The 19,421-nt window shown below is 39.4% G+C and overlaps 2 protein-coding genes across 3 annotated transcripts in view; one reads left to right on the top strand and one right to left on the bottom strand.

Annotated features, from left to right (window-relative positions):
- The window catches only part of LOC140633127 (coiled-coil domain-containing protein 144A-like), a 606,261-nt gene that overhangs the window by 183,727 nt on the left and 403,113 nt on the right, over positions 1-19,421 (top strand).
- The window catches only part of LOC140633286 (ankyrin repeat domain-containing protein 26-like), a 169,390-nt gene continuing 153,056 nt past the window's right edge, over positions 3,088-19,421 (bottom strand). The window contains exons 30-31 of one of the 2 annotated variants that reach the window (XM_072825613.1): positions 16,811-16,927; positions 3,088-3,595 (exon numbers count right to left, since the gene is read on the bottom strand). In XM_072825613.1, coding sequence (XP_072681714.1) covers positions 16,844-16,927 — 84 coding nt within the window. In that variant the 3' untranslated portion in view covers positions 3,088-3,595; positions 16,811-16,843. The remainder of the gene's footprint in view (positions 3,596-16,810; positions 16,928-19,421) is intronic. The other variant, XM_072825614.1, reaches the window with a different exon arrangement.

The following is a 19,421-nucleotide window of genomic DNA, read 5'->3' as shown; positions in this document are numbered from 1 at the left end:
GAACCATATAGATGTACCAGAGAGCAGGCATGATTTCTGGTCATTTTGATGTAAATATGCCAGATTAAATGAAAGGCAACCACACCACAGTGACAGGGAAGTGAGAGGGAAAAAAAACTGTCTAAGATAAATAAGAATGAGGTTCCAGCAGAACCTAGATCACACTCACTGCCTGTGTGGAGACAGTGATGGTAGTGTATGTCTGGACTCTAGCAGCATCTCTGGGAAGACTAAGGTAGCAGACACCTTCGTGAGCAGCCTTCCTAGGCTTGTGTTATGCTAGCATAGCCCAGTCAGTGCTGAAGGGAGATCGGGGTACCCTGACCTCAGACTTTGACCTCAGAACAAGGGTATCCTTGCCTGTCAAAGAACAGAGCTCTGATCAGCTAACTCTTGGCTTCCTCACAAACTTGAGGAGTACACTGCTCAGCAAATCTCCAGGCAAAGGGGCTCTAGAGTGGCAAGATAGGAGCATAGCATGCATAAGCTGGTCCCTTCTCTGAAAGACTTCTGTAGGTCACCCCTCAATCTCTGATGGCACCCAACCCAGTTCTCAGTTCCATGTATTGGGTAATATATTCTATTTGTGGAATGCTATAGAACTTTCATTTTAAATGCCATATTCTCAACTAAATATTCAAGGATGCAGAATATGATGCAGAATATCCTCATGTCATGATATATGTTGTATTAAGTGAATGAAAAAGTGCATACATGAGTCAGGGGTAATTCGATCACAACTTCACAATATTTTATACATACAGCACACACATAAATCCATACAAAAGTAGTAGAAAGATATACTCCATTATGGTAATAATAACCAAAAAAAAAATCCCAAAGTTATCTTTATTTTTCTTTCTATTTTACATGTTATGAGAAAAGAAATTTAATTGGCCCTTCATTCCAAATATTTCCAGAACCTATACTCTATTCACCACTGCAAATACCCCAGTCAGAAGCACCATCATTTTTCACCTGGATTAGTGCATTAGCCTCCTAATAGGCCTCCTGGCTTCCATTCTCATAGTCTATCCACTACACAGCAGCTAGAGTAAGTTTTTAAAAATGTGAGTCAGATTCCTCTGCTCAAAACTCTCCGGTGGCTGCATATCATACTCATTTCATAAACCTCTTTATTACTTTACATATTTCTCCTGCTATCATCCTTGTACAGAATCTAGTAAGATAAGATGGGTCTTCTTTCCAGTCTTCAGACTTGCCAAACATCCCCTTCTATTTGCACAGGCTGTTCCTGCTGCCTAGAACACCCTTCCTTTCAATAGCACCATCTTCAAGTCTTTAATGCCTCCTTTCCTAGCAGCCTAGCCATCGCCCCAAACACCCTCTTCCTCCCTCCTGTAAGCAAGATTCCACAACTTACTTTCTTGGGGCCATGTTGCAAAGTTACAGGGAATGAGATTCTCATAAAGTAGAATGTGAACCATGCCCTCTGACATTGTGAGCAATGTAAAGACCTCACTTTATTTTACTCTCTCTTCCCCCCCCCCCCCCCCCGTGAGACTGTCAGCTGCATGAGGGCAGAAATGTCTTTAGCAGTTATGGCTTTCACCTCAGTTTCTAGAATAATGCTGGCATGTAGCACCTGCTACTGGATGAATGAATCACAGGATAGTAGGAATAAAAGTGATTTTTATTTTCTTCTGTAAATGATCTCTGTTTCCCCTATTATTTATAAAAACTAGAAAATAATTAGTAAAAAGAAAAATGTATACTACTACTCATTTCATTTCTCTTGCTCTTAGCCTGGAAAGTAAATTTCTTCTGGACTCACACTAAAGAACAACTAAAGAAGATTATCTGTTTAAACTATCATTGAATCAAATACCCAGTAAAGCATCTCTAAGCTCTTCAGTTATTTCCATGGGTTTTCTTCACTCCCACTGATTTTGGTGTAGTTTCTGATCAGTCACGATGGTAGGAGATGACCCAATTTCATAACATCTGAAGCTATTCAATTTTTCTATGATATGATTCCATCATGGGCCAAGTCGAATGGTCCAGCAGAGAGATGCTCTCACATTCTCCTAAAAGGTTATCCTTTGGGCTTTCTTTTAAGATAGTGTTTCTTAGGAGAAAAATTGAAGCTTATATCTAAGGACATACTATACGATGAAACTTTTTCTCTGTTACGAGTCCTCCTACCCTCACACGTGGCAGAAAACATTCTGAAGACTCAGACTTTCAGCTCTAAAAATGTTAATGACCAAGTGCATTTGAACCCATCTTTAAATCTGCTTTTAAGTATTTTTAAAGTCAGTTAAGGTATTAACCCACTGAAAATTTTGATAATTTGCAAAATATCTCCGACCTGACTCTCTGACAATGGTAAATAAAACCAAGCCAACAAACAAAAACCATATATGAGATTCATCCTTTGCCACTCTTTGCTTTATTTAATATTGCAGCAATTTCCTCTGTAATAAACAACTCAAAATCGAGCAAAGACATACCAACCATGGAGAAGAAAATGAGTCTGGTCAGCAGAAATATGGGACCTACCTTTAATCCTTTAATAATGGTCCAGAAAATAATTTATCTCGTGCTGTTATTTTGTATCTGGCAGTTCAACCAAAGACATCATTCCGTCCTTAGGAGGGAGAATCACTTTTACTCTAGCCTCGGTGGATAGCTTTATATAATTTATATAGTTTTTAATTTTGGTAATAGCAACTAGCTGGCTAAGGCAATAAGCCCTTTTTAACAAAGACTAAATAAAGAAATCTCTCATATTTCAATTAACTAACTGAACCAAATCATAAAGAGCATGACTGTTTCATTTCATTTGGCTGTTGCTCAAAGAATGTTCACTCAAAAAAGTTTCATTGTTAATATTTATAATGTTCACACTAACATAAACATTATAACTAATACTATAATGTTCATACTAATATTGGAAAATTAGAAAAACACAAATCTGAGATAGAAGGGCCATTACACCAACTAAAACTCTTGTTTTTATTGAATTAATGGTGTTGTCCTTGGCTTTTGACCTCTAGAAATGTGGCAGGTGCCAGGCAAGCAATGGGTAGGAATGAAAGATGGTGTGTCATACAAAAGTACACATGAGTGGTCCCATTTATTTAAAAATCTTGAAATTATCAATAGTCTCACTGGTTGTATGTTATGGCTGCAGATTTTTTAAGTATGCAGGTGATAACACTATTTTCAAAACCATATATATCATTCTTGCAAATCATAGTAGTCATTGAGTAACAATTGATAAATACAATTAATCTTTTCTTAGGACACATAATGATTGTGTATGAGAACATCATATAATTGCCCTCAATTAGATATAAGTTTCAAAAATTATTTGTAAATTCTATCAAATGTCCATCCCTCTGATCAACTCACAAGTACATATAATTCTTACAAACACTTGCATGTACTATATTATTTTAAAATTAGTAATAATCGGGATCCTTGGGTGGCTCAGCAGTTGAGCACCTGCCTTTGACCCCGGGAGTGATCCTGGAGTCCCAGGATCGAGTCCCACATCGGGCTCCCCGCGTGGAGTCTGCTTCTCTCTCTGCCTATGTCTCTGCATCTCTAATGAATAAATAAATAAAATCTTAAAATAAAATAAAATAAAATAAAGTTAGTAATAATCATTTTAAATAACCCATTATAGAATTTATTTCTAAGAGATTAAACTTATTAATAATCTAATATTGTGAAATTCTAAATATAAACATCTTTCTACTTGTCATTTGGTCATCAGTATTCATAAATTTCCAAATTTCATGCGCACTTTTATTTTTAATTTTCATTTCCGCATCTCTGAGAGCAGGTTGTGTCACATAATGGATGATATGAAAGTACCGCACACTAGCTTAATAGGATGCCTTTTGTTCTCCTTCCCAGTTGGAGCGATAAAACATAAAATGATGATGTTTCTTGTAATCGTTGCTTCTTGAATTCAATGAACTATAGGAACAGACACTGTTTCCCTGGCTCACTAACTAGGTTTGTCGTATGATATTATACCTGGCCGAAAGTTGGTTAACTATATTCCAGGACAGATGGGTCCCCGGTCCCACACGCGAGGGTACTTAGCACTTCGCCTGGCAAAAAGCAAGCTTTCAACCAATGAGAACAACTGCCTTCTTTGGCATGAAATATCTGAGTATGTGGCGCAGATGCCGATCCTGACTCTGCTAATCTCCTTTATTAAATTCCTGTCCCCAGGCCCTTCTCTTTTCTGGAGGCGTGCTTTGGTCTAAAAAACCCCCTTTACCCAGAGTAGCCTGGGAGGTTGCAACTATCTGCCCCCCTGGGTGGGGGGTGGGCGCGCGCACGTGACCAGAGTAGACAATCCCAGCTCTTTTGCCTACAGGCAGGCGATGCAACTGCTTCAGAGCTTCTTCCCCAGGGAGAAAGCTAAACTGGACTTCTGAAAGCAGGCCCTTGCCTAACGCCTCCCCGTCCTACTCAGCTTCCCTGACTCAAAGCTTTTCCGTGCGAGCACACCTTCAGTGAGTCACTTCTACACGAATCACAAGAGCTTCTAGACAGCCCTGCCTAAGAGCATGTTTGCGCAGGTTTCGGCTGGGTGAGGTTTTCTACTGGTGTCTACAAGAGGTTTGGCCAGCATCATCGTCTGAAAACAACCAGTTGAGCCTTAGGGAACCAGACCTAGGGATTTACACGGCTGCCCTCACGGCCTCAGGGGGAAACAGATACGTAAATGAACAATCACAAATTAGTAAAATGCACATAGATGAAGGGTGCTAAGAAATACCGGAGAGAAGAGTGAATAATGATGCTGGGAAGTCACTGAAAGCTCTGTTGAGAGAGTTAAATTTGGGTTCAATCATGAAGACATGAAAGTGGCGGAGATTTGCTCAGGTAGACAAGGGGTAAGGCTGAACCAGAGAGAAAATGTCATGTTTAGTTAAAAGAGGTTTGAGAAACATGTTGTGTTCACAAATCTGCACGTAATGTGCTAAGAGGGAATAAGGTGCAAATTGGTACAAGATGAATGTGTGTCTGTGCATATGCACGTACATAGAATTACATAGAATTTTCGATCAATTACGTGATGGAGAACCGGAGAAAGATAAGTAGGAAAATGACATAGATTTCTTTAAAAAATTTTTAAATTAATTATTTTAGTTTAGGTGAAATATGGATGAGAAAAAAACTCAAAATGTATAACATGATATAAACATTTAGTTAAAGAAGATTCTAGCAACAATATAGAGAATGTAAGGGAATGGAGTGGATCTGCAGGAGGAAAAACCATTTGAACGATGGGAGTAAAGGTGCCAGAAACTCTGCAGGCTGGGAGGATGCAGGCTCTAGAGGAACTGGTCTGTAATTAAATCTACTTATACACTCAGATGTGTTGGGGTCATTCTATTTCTTGCACTTAGTAGGTAAGTAGGCGGAAAGCCAGACCCCCTACATCTTTCAGGATAGGTCAGAGAGTATGGGACTCCACGTGAGAAGGGCAAAGAAAAATTCTCAGTCATCCATCAGGTCCTATTATCAGCAACAGGATCCCTCTGTGAAAAAAAAGACATTTGTCTCTCCAATGGGGTGAATGTTTCTGAATCTCCAGCTCTGTGAAACCATTCCCACGCAGTTGATATCTTCCATCTTTTCTTTATATTAAAGGGACTTGTATTCTTTGATTTCTCTGTAAATCACCATTATGCTTTTGACAGGCACACAGCAACCCATTACAATATCCCAGGGAAGAAGTGATAAGGGTTAAACTAAGACAATGATCTAGGGAAGGAGAAAGGGATGGGAGGATCACGATGGGGCACTGAAGGATTTATTTGGTAAAAATAAAATAAATGCAAACTGGCTATCCTTTGGAAGTAAGATAGGCTAAAGTAGAAAATACCTATTTATGCCACCTTAAAAATCTTCATGCTCAGAAATGCCACAGTGTTAGCACACTAAAATAATATTAAATAGCTTCTTGTTTGTTAAACCACAAAAGTGTATCAGTTTGCAAAACTCAATTCGAGAGAGGCAGATAAGGAAAAGGGAAATAGAGAGAGACATAAACAAAAGCTATCTTCCTAAATCATAAAAGTAAGATATGAACATTTAGCTAGGTCTGAAAGCTAGGAAAACAACAAAAAAGGTGTCATTTTTCTCTTGTAAAATTTCATCATTAAACTCTGGGTTTGCTAACTATGGCCATGAATCATAGCTACATGGCACTGATGCTACGCTACTCTAGTCTCCTCTGGGAGAGGCCACTATGCCATTGTGTTATGACAGCAGGTCTGAGCCCAGCCAACATTGTCTAAACATTGTCTTAGGCATCCAATGACCCATGCCCTCCTGCCAAAAATTCACAGGCTCAGCTGTGAGTTGTATCCTCCTGTAAGCAAGTTTTGTTAGTGACTTATCTTACTAGGAGGGAGGGAAAAGGAAGCAAAGATACTCCCCCTTTGACCAAGGGAAGTGCCTGGCAATGCTTCTTCTCCTGAATGCACATGAGTGTAGACAGATCCCCTTTATATGGGATGTCTGGGTGGCTCAGTGGTTGAGTGCCCGCCTTTGGCTCAGGGCATGACCCCAGTATTCTTGGATCCAGTCCCAAGTCGGGCTCCCTGCATGGAGCCTGCTTCTCCCTCTGCCCGTGTCTCTGCCTCTCTCTCTAGGTCTCTCATGAATAAGTACATAAAATCTTAAAAAACAAAACAACAAAACAAAACAAAACAAAACAACCCAGATCCCCTTTATAGAGCCGGTACACCCATCCCCCAGCTCCTGTGCATAAGAGCTCACAGCTGCCCTGCCTCCAGATAATTACCCAGAGTCCCCACTTTCCAGAGAGAAATACTTTCTAATATGACTTAGGTTCCAGGACCCCCAAAGATCAGGACAGAGCTGATTGTTTTCCCCTGAGAGCACATCCTTGCTTGACTCTTTTCTCTTTCCTATTCTGCTTCCCTCACTTCCCTGATTTATTTATTTTTTTCCCATTTGCTTCCTGAAAATCACTCTTACAGTAAATCACTGAGACCCAAATGTCTCCCCCAAGGCCTGCTTTTAGGAAACGTGACCTAAAATAAAAGGCTTACCAATAATATGGCTGGCCTAAAATAAAAAATTGGCAACTGAGATTTTTAGCAAAATAAGAGAGGGAGAACACTATTTGGTGGTAATATTCATAATCCTAACAATACTGGCAAAAGAGAAGAGATGCTTATATTTCATTAGGTTTCAAGATAACATGATGGTCCAACAAAGAGGAGTTATGTAGTAATTATCCGTGACAACAGCAACATCACATCAGCAAGGCAGACTAACAATTACATGTTGTTTTCCTTTGGAATTGTATTGACAGTAATACAACACTTGTACCACATCGTTCTATTTGTATGCCATTAAGTATGTGACCTTGAAAAGAAGTTGCTTAATCTTTCTGATCCTCAGTTTCCCTATCAGCAAGATAAGTTTAAAATGTCTTCTTCCTGTAATCATCATGAATATTAAATGAGAGGCTCCAGCAAAGCAATTAGCATAACACTTGGCTCTCTCCAAATATTAATTTCCTTCCACTTTCCTACCATGTCACCATCAATTAATATTTCTTTTTAACGCACTGGCTGTATTGTACCGTAATCAACACTAAGATTTAATCTAAGTTTATTGTTTTATCATTGTTCAAGGTGATGTGATCAGTATGAGAGATTATTTCCCATGCTTCTGAGAACAAATTATGGGAAACTGACAGGATTAACTCATTTACTATAGTGGATATTTGTGTTTTTGCTTGCCCAGCATATCTCTCTCTCTCTCTCTCTCTCTCTCTCTCTCTCTCTCTCTCTCATGTTTATTTAGTGCTGGCAGCATGCTAATTTTTCCCTGGGGAAGTCCCTCTGTATTTCTAAATTTTTATTAAAGATGGTCTCCCACCCATAGGAGGGCTGGGCATCTGACTCAGCTGAACCAATCAGATGTATTTCCCAAAACTGTTTGTCTTGAGTGACCACAGGATGCAAAATGGTTGACATTTCTTCCTCATCACAGTGATGCTCTGAACAGAATCCTCATTAGTTCCTGCTCATTGATCTCTCAAATTCAGCTCTTCTCTGAGAGGCCTTTGATTTCACAATCTACTTATCATTTCAATAAATGGCTTCTACTGCTGTTAGCCAAAGATAGTCTCTGTTGCCTGCCACCAAATGAGCCCTATAAACAGTGATGCTTAAATTAAAAAAAAAAAAATTCAAGAATTTCAAATAAATCTTTAAAGATGGACTTAGGACTTTACATTCTAAAGTGGAATGCTTTAAAGCAAAGAAGAAGAAGAAGAAGAAGAAGAAGAAGGAGGAGGAGGAGGAGGAGGAGGAGGAGGAGGAGGAGGAGGAGAAAAGAACATTCTCAATTTTATTTGAAGGGATCAATATCGCGGTTATTCATAAATATATATGTTTTATATATAGGATCATTTGCCAGTTCTGACACCAATGGATGATATATCTTAATTAAATATGTTTTACATTAGAAATATATTACACATGATGATAAATTTCAGATAACCCGATGCCACTTTCATGTTTCACTTGTGTTTTAAAACATATGCCCCTTCTCAAACTAAAAATTAATACAATAGCAGATTATAATATCCCTACTAATATATTAGCAGATTCAGTATTCTGTAAGTACTAATGATATTATCAAATCATAACTAAATTATGGTAGAATAGGAGAGTATCCCAGAACTTCTGATTACAGATGAATCACTATAAAATTAACAATGTACTATCCCATAGAGTATGTTCTGGTATCTATTATTTATCTGTCAAAGGGGAATTAATAGGGTATCCCAGATCCTGAGTCACACCAGGATGATTCTCACAGCTCAGGGAAGTATCCCTTCTAGACATACCTTCTATCCATCCCACACATATTATTACCATATTGCTGTCCCACTGCTAACCTACATGCAAGTATGCTTAGACTCGGTAGGCAAAGAGACCAGAGTCTCTATGGAACTCTCAGCAGGGCAGCTCCTGGTCCAGGGAAATGTAAGCCCATGGTATTCTGGAGATCAAGTGCAGGTTCCCGAGGTGCCGCGACATTCTCAGGACAGCGCACTTTGCTGTTTAGCCACTTAGAGCTCCAAGTTCTCCTCCCCAGTCCCTATGTTACTCTATCTCCCTCAGAGAAAATACTTCAGGTCAAGTCTGTGCCATTGCAAACTCATGCATCTATTGAACAGACATTTATTGCTTGGTGGTAATGTGTCAGGCTCCCAGCTGGACTCAGAAAAACAGTGGTGAACAGAACCGATGAAATCCCCACTTTCACATTTGGATGTGAGTGGCTGGGATGGGCAAGAAGCAGGTAAATAAGTAGACTAACTAGACAATTCCAGATAGCCATAAGCACTAGGCAGAAAATAAGGAAGGTGAGTTGATTGAGAGGGAACCATTTGGTAGTGACAGGATGGTTAAATTTAGTTTTGGTGATTAGGAAGGGTCTTTCAGGGGAGGTAGCCTTCTTGTCCTATGACTGTGCCAAAGAACTATATAAACAGATTTAAATTTTGTGAGAAGAGCAGAGGACATCAAAACACACCCGCAATGTACTGGTTATTATAGGGCATGTGTCCCATCGGCCTGTACCCATCTGAAACACACAACTACTGCTATTTGAAATGTCAGTATCTAGGATATGATATCCTCCTCCGTGCCCACTCCTCATTTTTTGTTGTTGTTGCAATTATATTAGCTTAAAGGAACTGTGTATCGAGATTTAGCCTCCAGATTCTTACCCAAATTCCTACAAAGTAGTAATATTTGAATGAGTAGAAAAAAAAAAAACCCTTAAGAGTTGTCTTGGTCTCCTGTGAGCTTATCTTTATTGCTGGATATTCTAAGACAACGATTTCATTTTCTGTTTCTCTTTTTGATGAGGAATGATCAATGGTTTTTCAAGTAAGGATTTTAAAATAAATGAAAAACAGCTCCTTTCTCTAAAAATTAAAAAACAAAATCTTGAGCAGCCCAGGTGGCTCAGCGGTTTAGTGCCGCCTTTAGCCCAGGGCATGATCCTGGAGACCCGGAATCAAGTCCCATGTCAGGCTCCCTGCCTGGAGCCTGCTTCTCCCTCCCCCCTCTTTCTCTCTCTCTGTCTCTCATGAATAAAAAAATAAAATATTTTTAAAAAGTAAAAAAAAATCTTATTCAATATTTATTTCTTTAATGGCGTTTCAACATAGTATACTATAGTGTCAAGAGGAAAATATCTATTGCCAAGGTAAAGTACATGGCGTGTACTAATACCTTATGGTTGAAAGAGTGAATATATGTGGTTTCTCATTCAGACTGCCCCCACCCCACTAGTTTGACTTAGACAAATTCTTCATTCCCTAGAGACCACCAGCCTGATCACCTGGAGAAAGAGAGGTTACATCAGATGGTCTATAAGGTCATGTCCAACCCTACAATTGTATGACTCAATAACTCAGCTGGCTATTCCCGATGACATAGTTAAAATGACATTGACTTTAGAGCCTACATTTCGAGACTGGGTACCTATGGCAAGATAAAGCATTCAAGGAGCCAAGCTGGCAATGGGACTTGAGAAAGGCAAGTGGAAGCAATGCTGTTGCTGGCAAAGACCCAGGTTTGGTTCTCCATGCCACCTCAAATCATTCCAGACCAAGCTCATAGTCACAGAGACCCAGAGACCAATACTCACTTGGGAGAATTCTTTAAAAAGAAGAAAAGCACTTCACTAAAATACTACCCTACCTGCAGCTTTGTTCTCAGATGGACCTGAGGTCAGAACCTGTGCTAAAGGCTAACCCAGATCTCAGGAAGACATCTAAGAGCCTCAATCTCCACATCTATAAAACAGAAAATAAAAACCGTATTTCCCTCTTTGAGTTTTTGTGAAGATTAAATAAAATAGTGATTGCAAAGCACTTAGTATAGTATCTCTTATTATTCTTTTTCTTAAAGATTTTTATTTATTTATTTATTTATTTATTTATTTATTTATTCATGATAGACATGGAAGGAGGGAGGGAGAGAGAGAGAGGCAGAGACACAGGAGGAGGGAGAAGCAGGCTCCATGCTGGGAGCCCGATGCAGGACTCGATCCCAGGACTCCAGGATCACGCCCTGGGCCAAAGGCAGGCACCAAACCGCTGAGCCACCCAGGGATCCCCATCTCTGATTATTCTTAGGAATTTTTATAAACCTCTCTGACCTTTGGACATAAAAGAATCTTCACTCAGGCTCACCTACACCATGCTTTGGAAACATTAAATCATTCCAACAGCAAGTCAAAAGAATTTCTCAGCAGGTAGCAATTTACTTCCTTGAAGTTAAATTCAAATGTTTTGTTTTATTAAAACAAGCAAAACAAAGGTAACAAGGTTCTATTTCTGCTTTGTAGCTGAACATGTGTATGAATGTAATTGTAGTTGTGCTCCATAAATCTGACAGCCATTTTCAAACTTGATTGGTAGAGTTTATGCAAGTGTATGCAATGCACATTATGCTGTACTCTTTCAGTTACAAATGATATATAAATACAGGAGGATGAAAATTTAGAGAACCACTCGAAGACCCACAAAACACCAAAAACAACTTCAATATATAGACTACAAGCCTGGAATACCCACAACCTTGATGTTTATCATTGGTCATGCTGAGCAGGCAAGCCTTTGCTTTCTGATCTAATCAACTTCAGAATGATTGTGAAGCCAACAGCTGTGTCAGAGCAATTGGAAAAATAGATTCAGAACAAAGGGGAAGACCCATCTCTCTAGGACATCTCCCTCTGGAACACATGCTAAGCTTCAATGGAATGTATAAATATTTCATTCACTATTTTGTACAACATTACTCCTATGATTTATATGTCCAACCCATTACTTTTAAAAGAACATTGACATACCCTTTGAACAGTGCCTCCTTTAACCTCCCTCTTCCCTTACTTAATGAGCTTGGGGGGATTAGAACCCTAAGTAGAATCTTTGCCTGTTCCATATAACATCACAGGTATATTTATATACCAAAATATAAAGTCATTTACTTTCATTTTGTAGAAGTGTAGCTTCCCTTAGGACAGCTGTTATCTGGGATATTTTCTGTTTTGTGTTTTCTTTCATGATATTTTGAGAAGGACAGAGGCATGAGGAGGTACTGAGATATTGTACTTCCTATCCCTATTGCATCTGAAGGGAACAGGAAGATAAATAAAACGACAGGCATGTAGAGGAAGAGTGGGAAGAGGAGAACTGGTTGACCCTGCTAGAAGGAGCTGCAGGTCCACAAGCTGGCTTGCTTTCACAACCTCACAGTTGGGCCAGTGGCTTCAAGGACACAATTGACCAGATAGACATGGCCTCCTTCAATTGCTGATTCCTATCTTTGCAAATTTTAAGGAATTCTAGAGTTTAAGTGGATTGGGATCAATGCAATTTATGATTAAGCATGTTTTGGTGATTTTTACTTTCTAATAATGTGTATACTTAAAAATCCAGAAAGATGTGGGCCAGAACACTACTCAGTATCTTTCAAGTCAGGAAACACAGGATTTAAAATATATTATTTATGTTTTAATAGTAAGGTAACACAATTTTTGCTAACCTCCAGACAGTTGAAATAGCTAAAAAATTAAAACAAGGGGTCAACAGTTCACCCAGAAAAAGACCACAATAAATAGTCTATTTTTTTTTCTGTTACCAGATGTTTTGGATATTCTCAAGCAATCCCGATCCCCTAAATATAACTCGTCCTTCACTGATAAGGAATAAATGCTTTAGGGGATCCCTGGGTTGCACAGTGGTTCAGCGCCTGCCTTTGGCCCAGGGCGTGATCCTGGAAACCGGGGATCAAGTCCCGCGTTGGGCTCCCGGCATGGTGCCTGCTTCTCCCTCTGCCTGTGTGTCTGCCTCTCTCCCTCTCTCTCTGTATCATGAATAAATAAATGAAATCTTTAAAAAAAAGGCGAAAAAAAAAGAATAAATGCTTTGGGATGTGTTTTTATTTTTCTCATTCAATGACAGGTTCCTTTTTTTTAAAGATTTTATTTATCTATTCATGAGAGACACAGAGAGAGGCAGAGACACAGGCACAGAGAGAAACAGGCTCCCTGAAGGGAGCCTGATGCAGGACTCGATCCTGGGACCCCAGGATCACGACCTGAGCCAAAGGCTGACACTCAACCGCTGGGCCACCCAGGCATCCCAATGAGAGGTTCCTGCTCCAGGAGGGATCTGCTCAGTCTGCCCTCATTCCAACCTTGCCCCCCATCCTGCCGCCTGTTAGGGAGGGGACCTGGTACACAGATTATGCTTCCCAAGTTCTTGGGTCTGCTAGCTTCTGCCTGGGTTCCAACTGAGCAGAGACTAGACAGCAAAGAAAAGGAATATATAGGTTATCCCCTCCTTCTTCCCTGCCTTCGGAGGCTTCTCTATCAGTAATATGCTTCTCCGTAGTTTCAGTTTCAGTCGACACCTTTCTGGAGCTTCAGCTGCATAACTTCTTCCATTTGCCCCCAGTCTAGGGGTGATGGTGGCTAATAATCTCACGGAGCTTGCTTGGCTTCTCAGTTCGTCACCCCTGGACACGATCCCCTGAAACACATTCCTTTTTGTTTTAATAACTAGCATGGATTCTGTGTTTCTGGCTAGCCTCTTCCTGATATACCTCCACAGTAATTTATAGACTGTTACCTTTTCTTTAGTTCATTCAACAATTCTAGAGCATCTAAATGTAGCAGGTACTGCTTGAGTGGCTAAAAGTACAGCAGCAAACAAGGCCAACAGTATGCCTGTTCTTGTGAAGCTCCATAAGTTTCATGAAGACGGACAATAAACAAAAATATAAAATGACAGATAATAATATGTAAAATTCAGAGGAAGAAGGCTAGGCAATGTGCGGATGAGAGACTGAGCACTACTTCAGTTTGGAGAGTTACAGGAAGCCTCACAGAGGAGGTGCCATTTGAACTGAGCTATGAAGGACAAGAAGGGACCAGCTATGTCACAAAGAAGAGACGGAGCACTCCAGGTAGAGACAGGGAAACTTGCGCAGGAAGAAGTTTAGAATAGTGGAGGGACAGCGAGGCCAGAAAGGAAAAGCTCCTCCTGAGCAGAGGTCAGGGATGGAGGTAGAAGACTGGTCATGGAGATAGGAATTTGAACTTTATTTTTCTAAGTGGGATTAGAAGCCATCAGAGAGTTATAAGCAGAGGTAGGGAGCATGATTTAATTTATAATTTTAAAAATTTACTCTAACTGCTTTTGGGAGAGTGGATCGAGGGAGGGCAGGAGGGGAAGCTTCCAGGTGAGTCACCTCTATTACCAGGGTACCTATGATGGTGGAGGTTTGGCTAAGGTGGTAGCAGTAGAGAGGGAGGCGATGTAACTGCTGTCAAGGGAGAGTGGATGGGATTGCTGATAAATAGAATGTCAGAGTAAGATCAGGAAAGAATAATGAAGGATAATTGAGATTTTTTTGGTTGACCAACTAGATGGATACGTAAACCAAAAATCATTTTCGATCATATTTCTGTCATCTTACTAGAGTTAACATTCTTCTCTTGAGAAGTATTCATACATAAATGTAAACCTGGTATTTGTTTCATTACCCAGCATTTTATTTTGAAAACTTTCAAGTCTTTGAAAATATTACAAGGACATTACTGTAAACACCCACAGGTTCCTTTTCCTATATTCACCAGTGTCAATATTTTGCTACATCTGCTTATATAATTTTCCCTCTATATATCACCCACACACACACACACACAGTTTCACTAAAACACTTAAAAGGAAGTGGCAGACATGACACTTCCCCTCTTGATTATTCAGCACATATCTTCAAAGAACAGGACATTCTCCCATAAAGCTGTTCTATTTTCACTCCCAAGAATTTTTACCTTAATGTGAAATTATTATCTATCATATAAGCCCTCTTCATATTTCTGTTTCCCACAAAATTGTTTCTTACAGCCCTTATAGAACCTCCTTTCCCCTCAAAATCTGCTATCCAATAAAGAATCATTCATTTTTCATATCACTGTTGTCTCCTTAATCTAAAATAGACCAGTCTTTTTTTTTTTTTTTTTTTTGGTCATTTCATGATCTTGACTTTTTTTGAAGAGTCTAAGCCAGCTACGATGTTCCTCAATGGAAATTTTTCTGCTTGTTTCTTCAAGATTGAATTAAAGACAAACTTTATTTGGTGGATTACTACAGAGATGATATTGTGCCCTTCTTAGTGATCAGCCAGGAGGTGCATGCTATTACTTGGATCCAATTATGGGTCAGATAAGTTTGATCACTTGGTTAAGATGGTGGCTTTTTAGTTTTAATCAATAGAATCTTAATAGCCTTCAACCAACTCATGAAATTAGAGAAATATCTCTTTGCTATTTCAAAACATAACAACAGTCACTGCACAGAATGTTCATAAAAATGTCCACTCCCTTGAAGGTGGATAGCTCTCTCTGGAAATATAGGGAAACCGGTAACAACAATAGTGAAAGAAGACTGTATGTGTGTCACCTGTCTTAAACAAGCAGCCATAGGTAGTTTCTATTATAAATAACTCTTTGGAGAAGAGTTAGAACATAGCATGACATGAATGGAAAGTGATGTGCAGATCTAAATTTAAATGATCACAGAGGGACACCTTGGCAGCTCAGTAGTTGAGCTTCTGCCTTTGGCTCAGAGCATGATCCCGGAATTTTGGGATCAAGTCCCACATCCGTGGGGAGCCCGCTTCTCTCTCTCTCTGCCTGTGTCTCTGCCTCTCTGTGTGTCTCTCATGAATAAATGAATAAAATCTTTAAAAATAAATAAATAATAAATGATCACAGAAAGTGGGTTCCTCCATGCATAATGCCAATCCTTTGCTTGAAATAAGTGCCACGGGCTAATTCCATAAAAGAAAAGTCATATGCAAATATTTACACAAAACGGTACACTGGATATTCTCGCACCTGTTCTCACAATTAATCCTCAGGTTGTTTCTTCATACATGTAATTAAGATTCAGAAAGGCTCCCTAAATTTCAATAGTTCAAATTCTCAAATTCAAGTCTCAAAATTAATTCTCAATTCTCAACGTTAATATGTTCCAATTTACCATTGGAATCTATAATAAAGTTACTCTAAAATACATGTACTATCCAGAGTGGGGGTGAATGGGTGATGGGCACTGAGGGGGGCACTCGATGGGATGAGCATTGGGTGTTATTCTGTATGTTGGCAAATTGAACACCAATAAAAAATAAATTTATTATTAAAAAAAGAAAATGAGTAAAGAAAAGTGAAATAAAACAATTTTTGAATTCCTAATTGACCCAACAGACAATGGTTTGCTCAAAAACCAGCAACCAAGTACTCAGCGATCACAGCTTATGAGTAAGTGAGATGAGGGCCCTACGGCATGAGAAGGAGGAATTGAGAATACTCTGTTCTGAGGAATGTGTATTGTGTGTGAAGCCTGTGAGGGCACTCGGATTCTTTATAAATGCATCCTGCAAACTCTTTAAAAAATAAGAAAAGAAGCATAATCTAGATACTAAGGAGGGAGAGAAAATGCAATCACAAAATGTTGAATTAAAACCAAAGGAAGCAGGAAAACACTGGAAGACATAAAAATAAACAAAGAACAAGGGCAATAACAGACAACAGTAACCAATATGGTAGATATTGATCTAACTATACTCAGGATCATGTTAAATATCAGTGGTGTAAATATGCTAATTAACAGCCATGTTAAGACACTCAACATCACCCAGCATCAAGGAAACGCAAATCAAAACCACAATGAGCTACTTACCTCATACCTGTCAAAATGGCTAAAATGAACAAATCAGGAAATGGCAGATGTTGGTGAGGATGTGGAGAAAGGGGAGTCTTTTTCCACTGTAGGTGGTAACGCAGGCTTGTGCAGCCACTGTGGAAAACAATGCAGAGGGTCCTCAAGAAGTTAAAAATAGAGCTACCCTATGACCCAGAAACTGCACTACTGAGTTTTTGCCCCAAAGATACAGATGCAGTGATCACAAAGGGCACATGCTCCCCAATGTTTGTTGCAGTATTATCAACAAAAGCCAAACTATGGACAAAGCCCGAACGTCCATCAACGGATTAATGGATAAAGAAGGTGTTGGGGGTGTGTGTGTGTGTGTATGTGTGCGTGCGCGTGCACACACACACACACACACACACAGAGCGAGAAATATTACTCAGCCATGAAAAAGAATGAAATGTTGCCATCTGTCATGCTATGGACAGAGTTGGAGAATATAATGCTAAGGGAAATAAGTCAGTCTGAGAAAGACAAATACTGTATGATCTCACTTATGTGGAATTTAAGAAACAAAAGAGATGAATATATTTGAAGAGAAAATAAAAAGAGAGAAGTAAGAAAAGAGACTTTTTTTTAATAGAATTCATTTATTTATTCATGAGAAACACAGAGGGAGAGAGAGGCAGAGACACAGGCAGAGGTAGAAGCAGGCTCCCCGCAGGGAGCCCGATGTGGGACTTGATCCCAGGTCTCCAGGATCACACCCCAGGCTGCAGGCGGCACCAAACCGCTGCATCACCGGGGCTGCCCAATCACAGTTATTTTAAAGTCCGCATCTGGTAGTCACTGAAGGTTGGAGTAGCTGTGCCAATTTGCTAAAATCAGACAGCAATGAAATTTGCTACATCAATTGGCTCTTCCTTTCATGAACAGTTCTCTGTAGGATATGGTGCTATTTGATAGCATCTTACCCGCAGTACAACCTCTTTCAAAATTGGAGTCAGTCTTCTCAAACCTTGCTGCTGCTTTATCAACTAAGTTTATGTAATATTCTGAATCCCTTATTGCCATTTCAACAGTCTTTACAGATTCTTTCCCAGGAGTAGGAATAGGTTACGTCTCAAGAAATCATATTCTTTTTTCATCCATAAGAAGCAACTCACTATCGGTTGAGGTTTTTTTCCCCCCACTTTTAAAGCCATCATTTTTGGCATTAGTACTTTTAAAAATTTTTAAGTTTTTGCTTAAATTCTAGTTGGTTAGTATGTGGTGCAATATTGGTTTCAGGAGTAGAGTACAGTGATTCCTTACTAATGTATAACATCATGTGCTCATCACAAATGCACCCCTTAATGCTCATCACCCTGTTCGCCCATCTCCCCTACAGAAACCATTAGTTTGTTCTCTGTAGATAAGAGTCTCCTGTGGTTTGCTTCTCTTTTTTGTCTTCCCTTCCCCTATGTTCATCTGTCTTATTTCTTAAATTCCACATATAAGTGAAATGATATGGTATTGATCTTTATCTAACTGACTTATTTCATCCAAGTTCTATTATGAGATTGCAGCAGTTCAGTCACATCTTCAGGTTCTACCTCTAATTCTAGTTCTCCTGCTGTTTCCACCCCATTTGCAGTTATTTCCTCCACTGAAGTCTTGAGCCCCTCAAAGTCATCCCTGGGGTTTAGAGTCAACTTCTTCCAAATTCCTATTTCTGTTGATATTTTGAATGCTTCTCACGAATCACAAATGTTCTTAATAGCATTTAGCGTGGTCAGTCCTTTCCAGAAGGCTTTCAATGGACTTTTCCCACATCCATCAGAGAAATCAGTATCTATGGCATCTATAGCTGTATGAAATGTGTTTCTTAAATATTAAGCCTTGAAAGTTGAAAATGACCACTTGATCCATGGGCTGCAGAATGGATGTTGTATTAGAGGTAGAAAAACAGCATTAATCTCACTGTACCTCTCTGTCAAAGCCCTTGGGTGCCCAGGTGCGTTGTTAGTGAGCAGTCATATTTTGAAACGAATCTTTTTTTTTCTGAGCAGTCAGTTCAACAGTGGACTTAAAACATTCAAGAAACCATGTCATAAATATATGTACGGTCATCTAGGCTTTGCAGTTCCATTTATAGAGCACAGATAGAAGGGATTTAGCATAATTCTAAAGGGCCCTAGGAATTTCATAATAGTAAATGAGCATTGGCTTTGGCTTAAAGTCACCAGCTGCATTAGCCCCTAACTTAGAGAGTCAGCCTGTCCTTTGATGCTTTAAAGCCAGACATTGACTTCTCTCTAGCTATGAAAGTCCTAACGTCCACTATGAGGCTGTTTAATCTACATTGAAAATCTGCAGTTCAGTGTGGCTGCCTTCATTAATTCTCTTTGCTACAACTTCTGGATACCTTGCTGCAGCTTCTGCATCAGCACTTGCTGCTTCACCTTGCACTTTTATGTCATAGAGATAGTTTCTTTCCTTAAACCTCATGAACTAACCTCTGCTAGCTCAGACTTTTCTTCTGCAGCTCAACTAATTAATTATTAGGGCTTTTTTTTTTTTTTTCCAGAGCAGTTTTTGAGTCACAGAAAAGTTGAGGAAAAAGTAGAGATTTCCCACATACCTGTCTCACCCAAAACAC

Source organism: Canis lupus, chromosome 5 (assembly GCF_048164855.1).
Source record: "Canis lupus baileyi chromosome 5, mCanLup2.hap1, whole genome shotgun sequence".
Lineage (NCBI taxonomy): Eukaryota > Metazoa > Chordata > Mammalia > Carnivora > Canidae > Canis > Canis lupus.
Note: the sequence above shows the minus strand (reverse complement) of the source record. Positions and strands in the feature narration are given on the sequence as shown.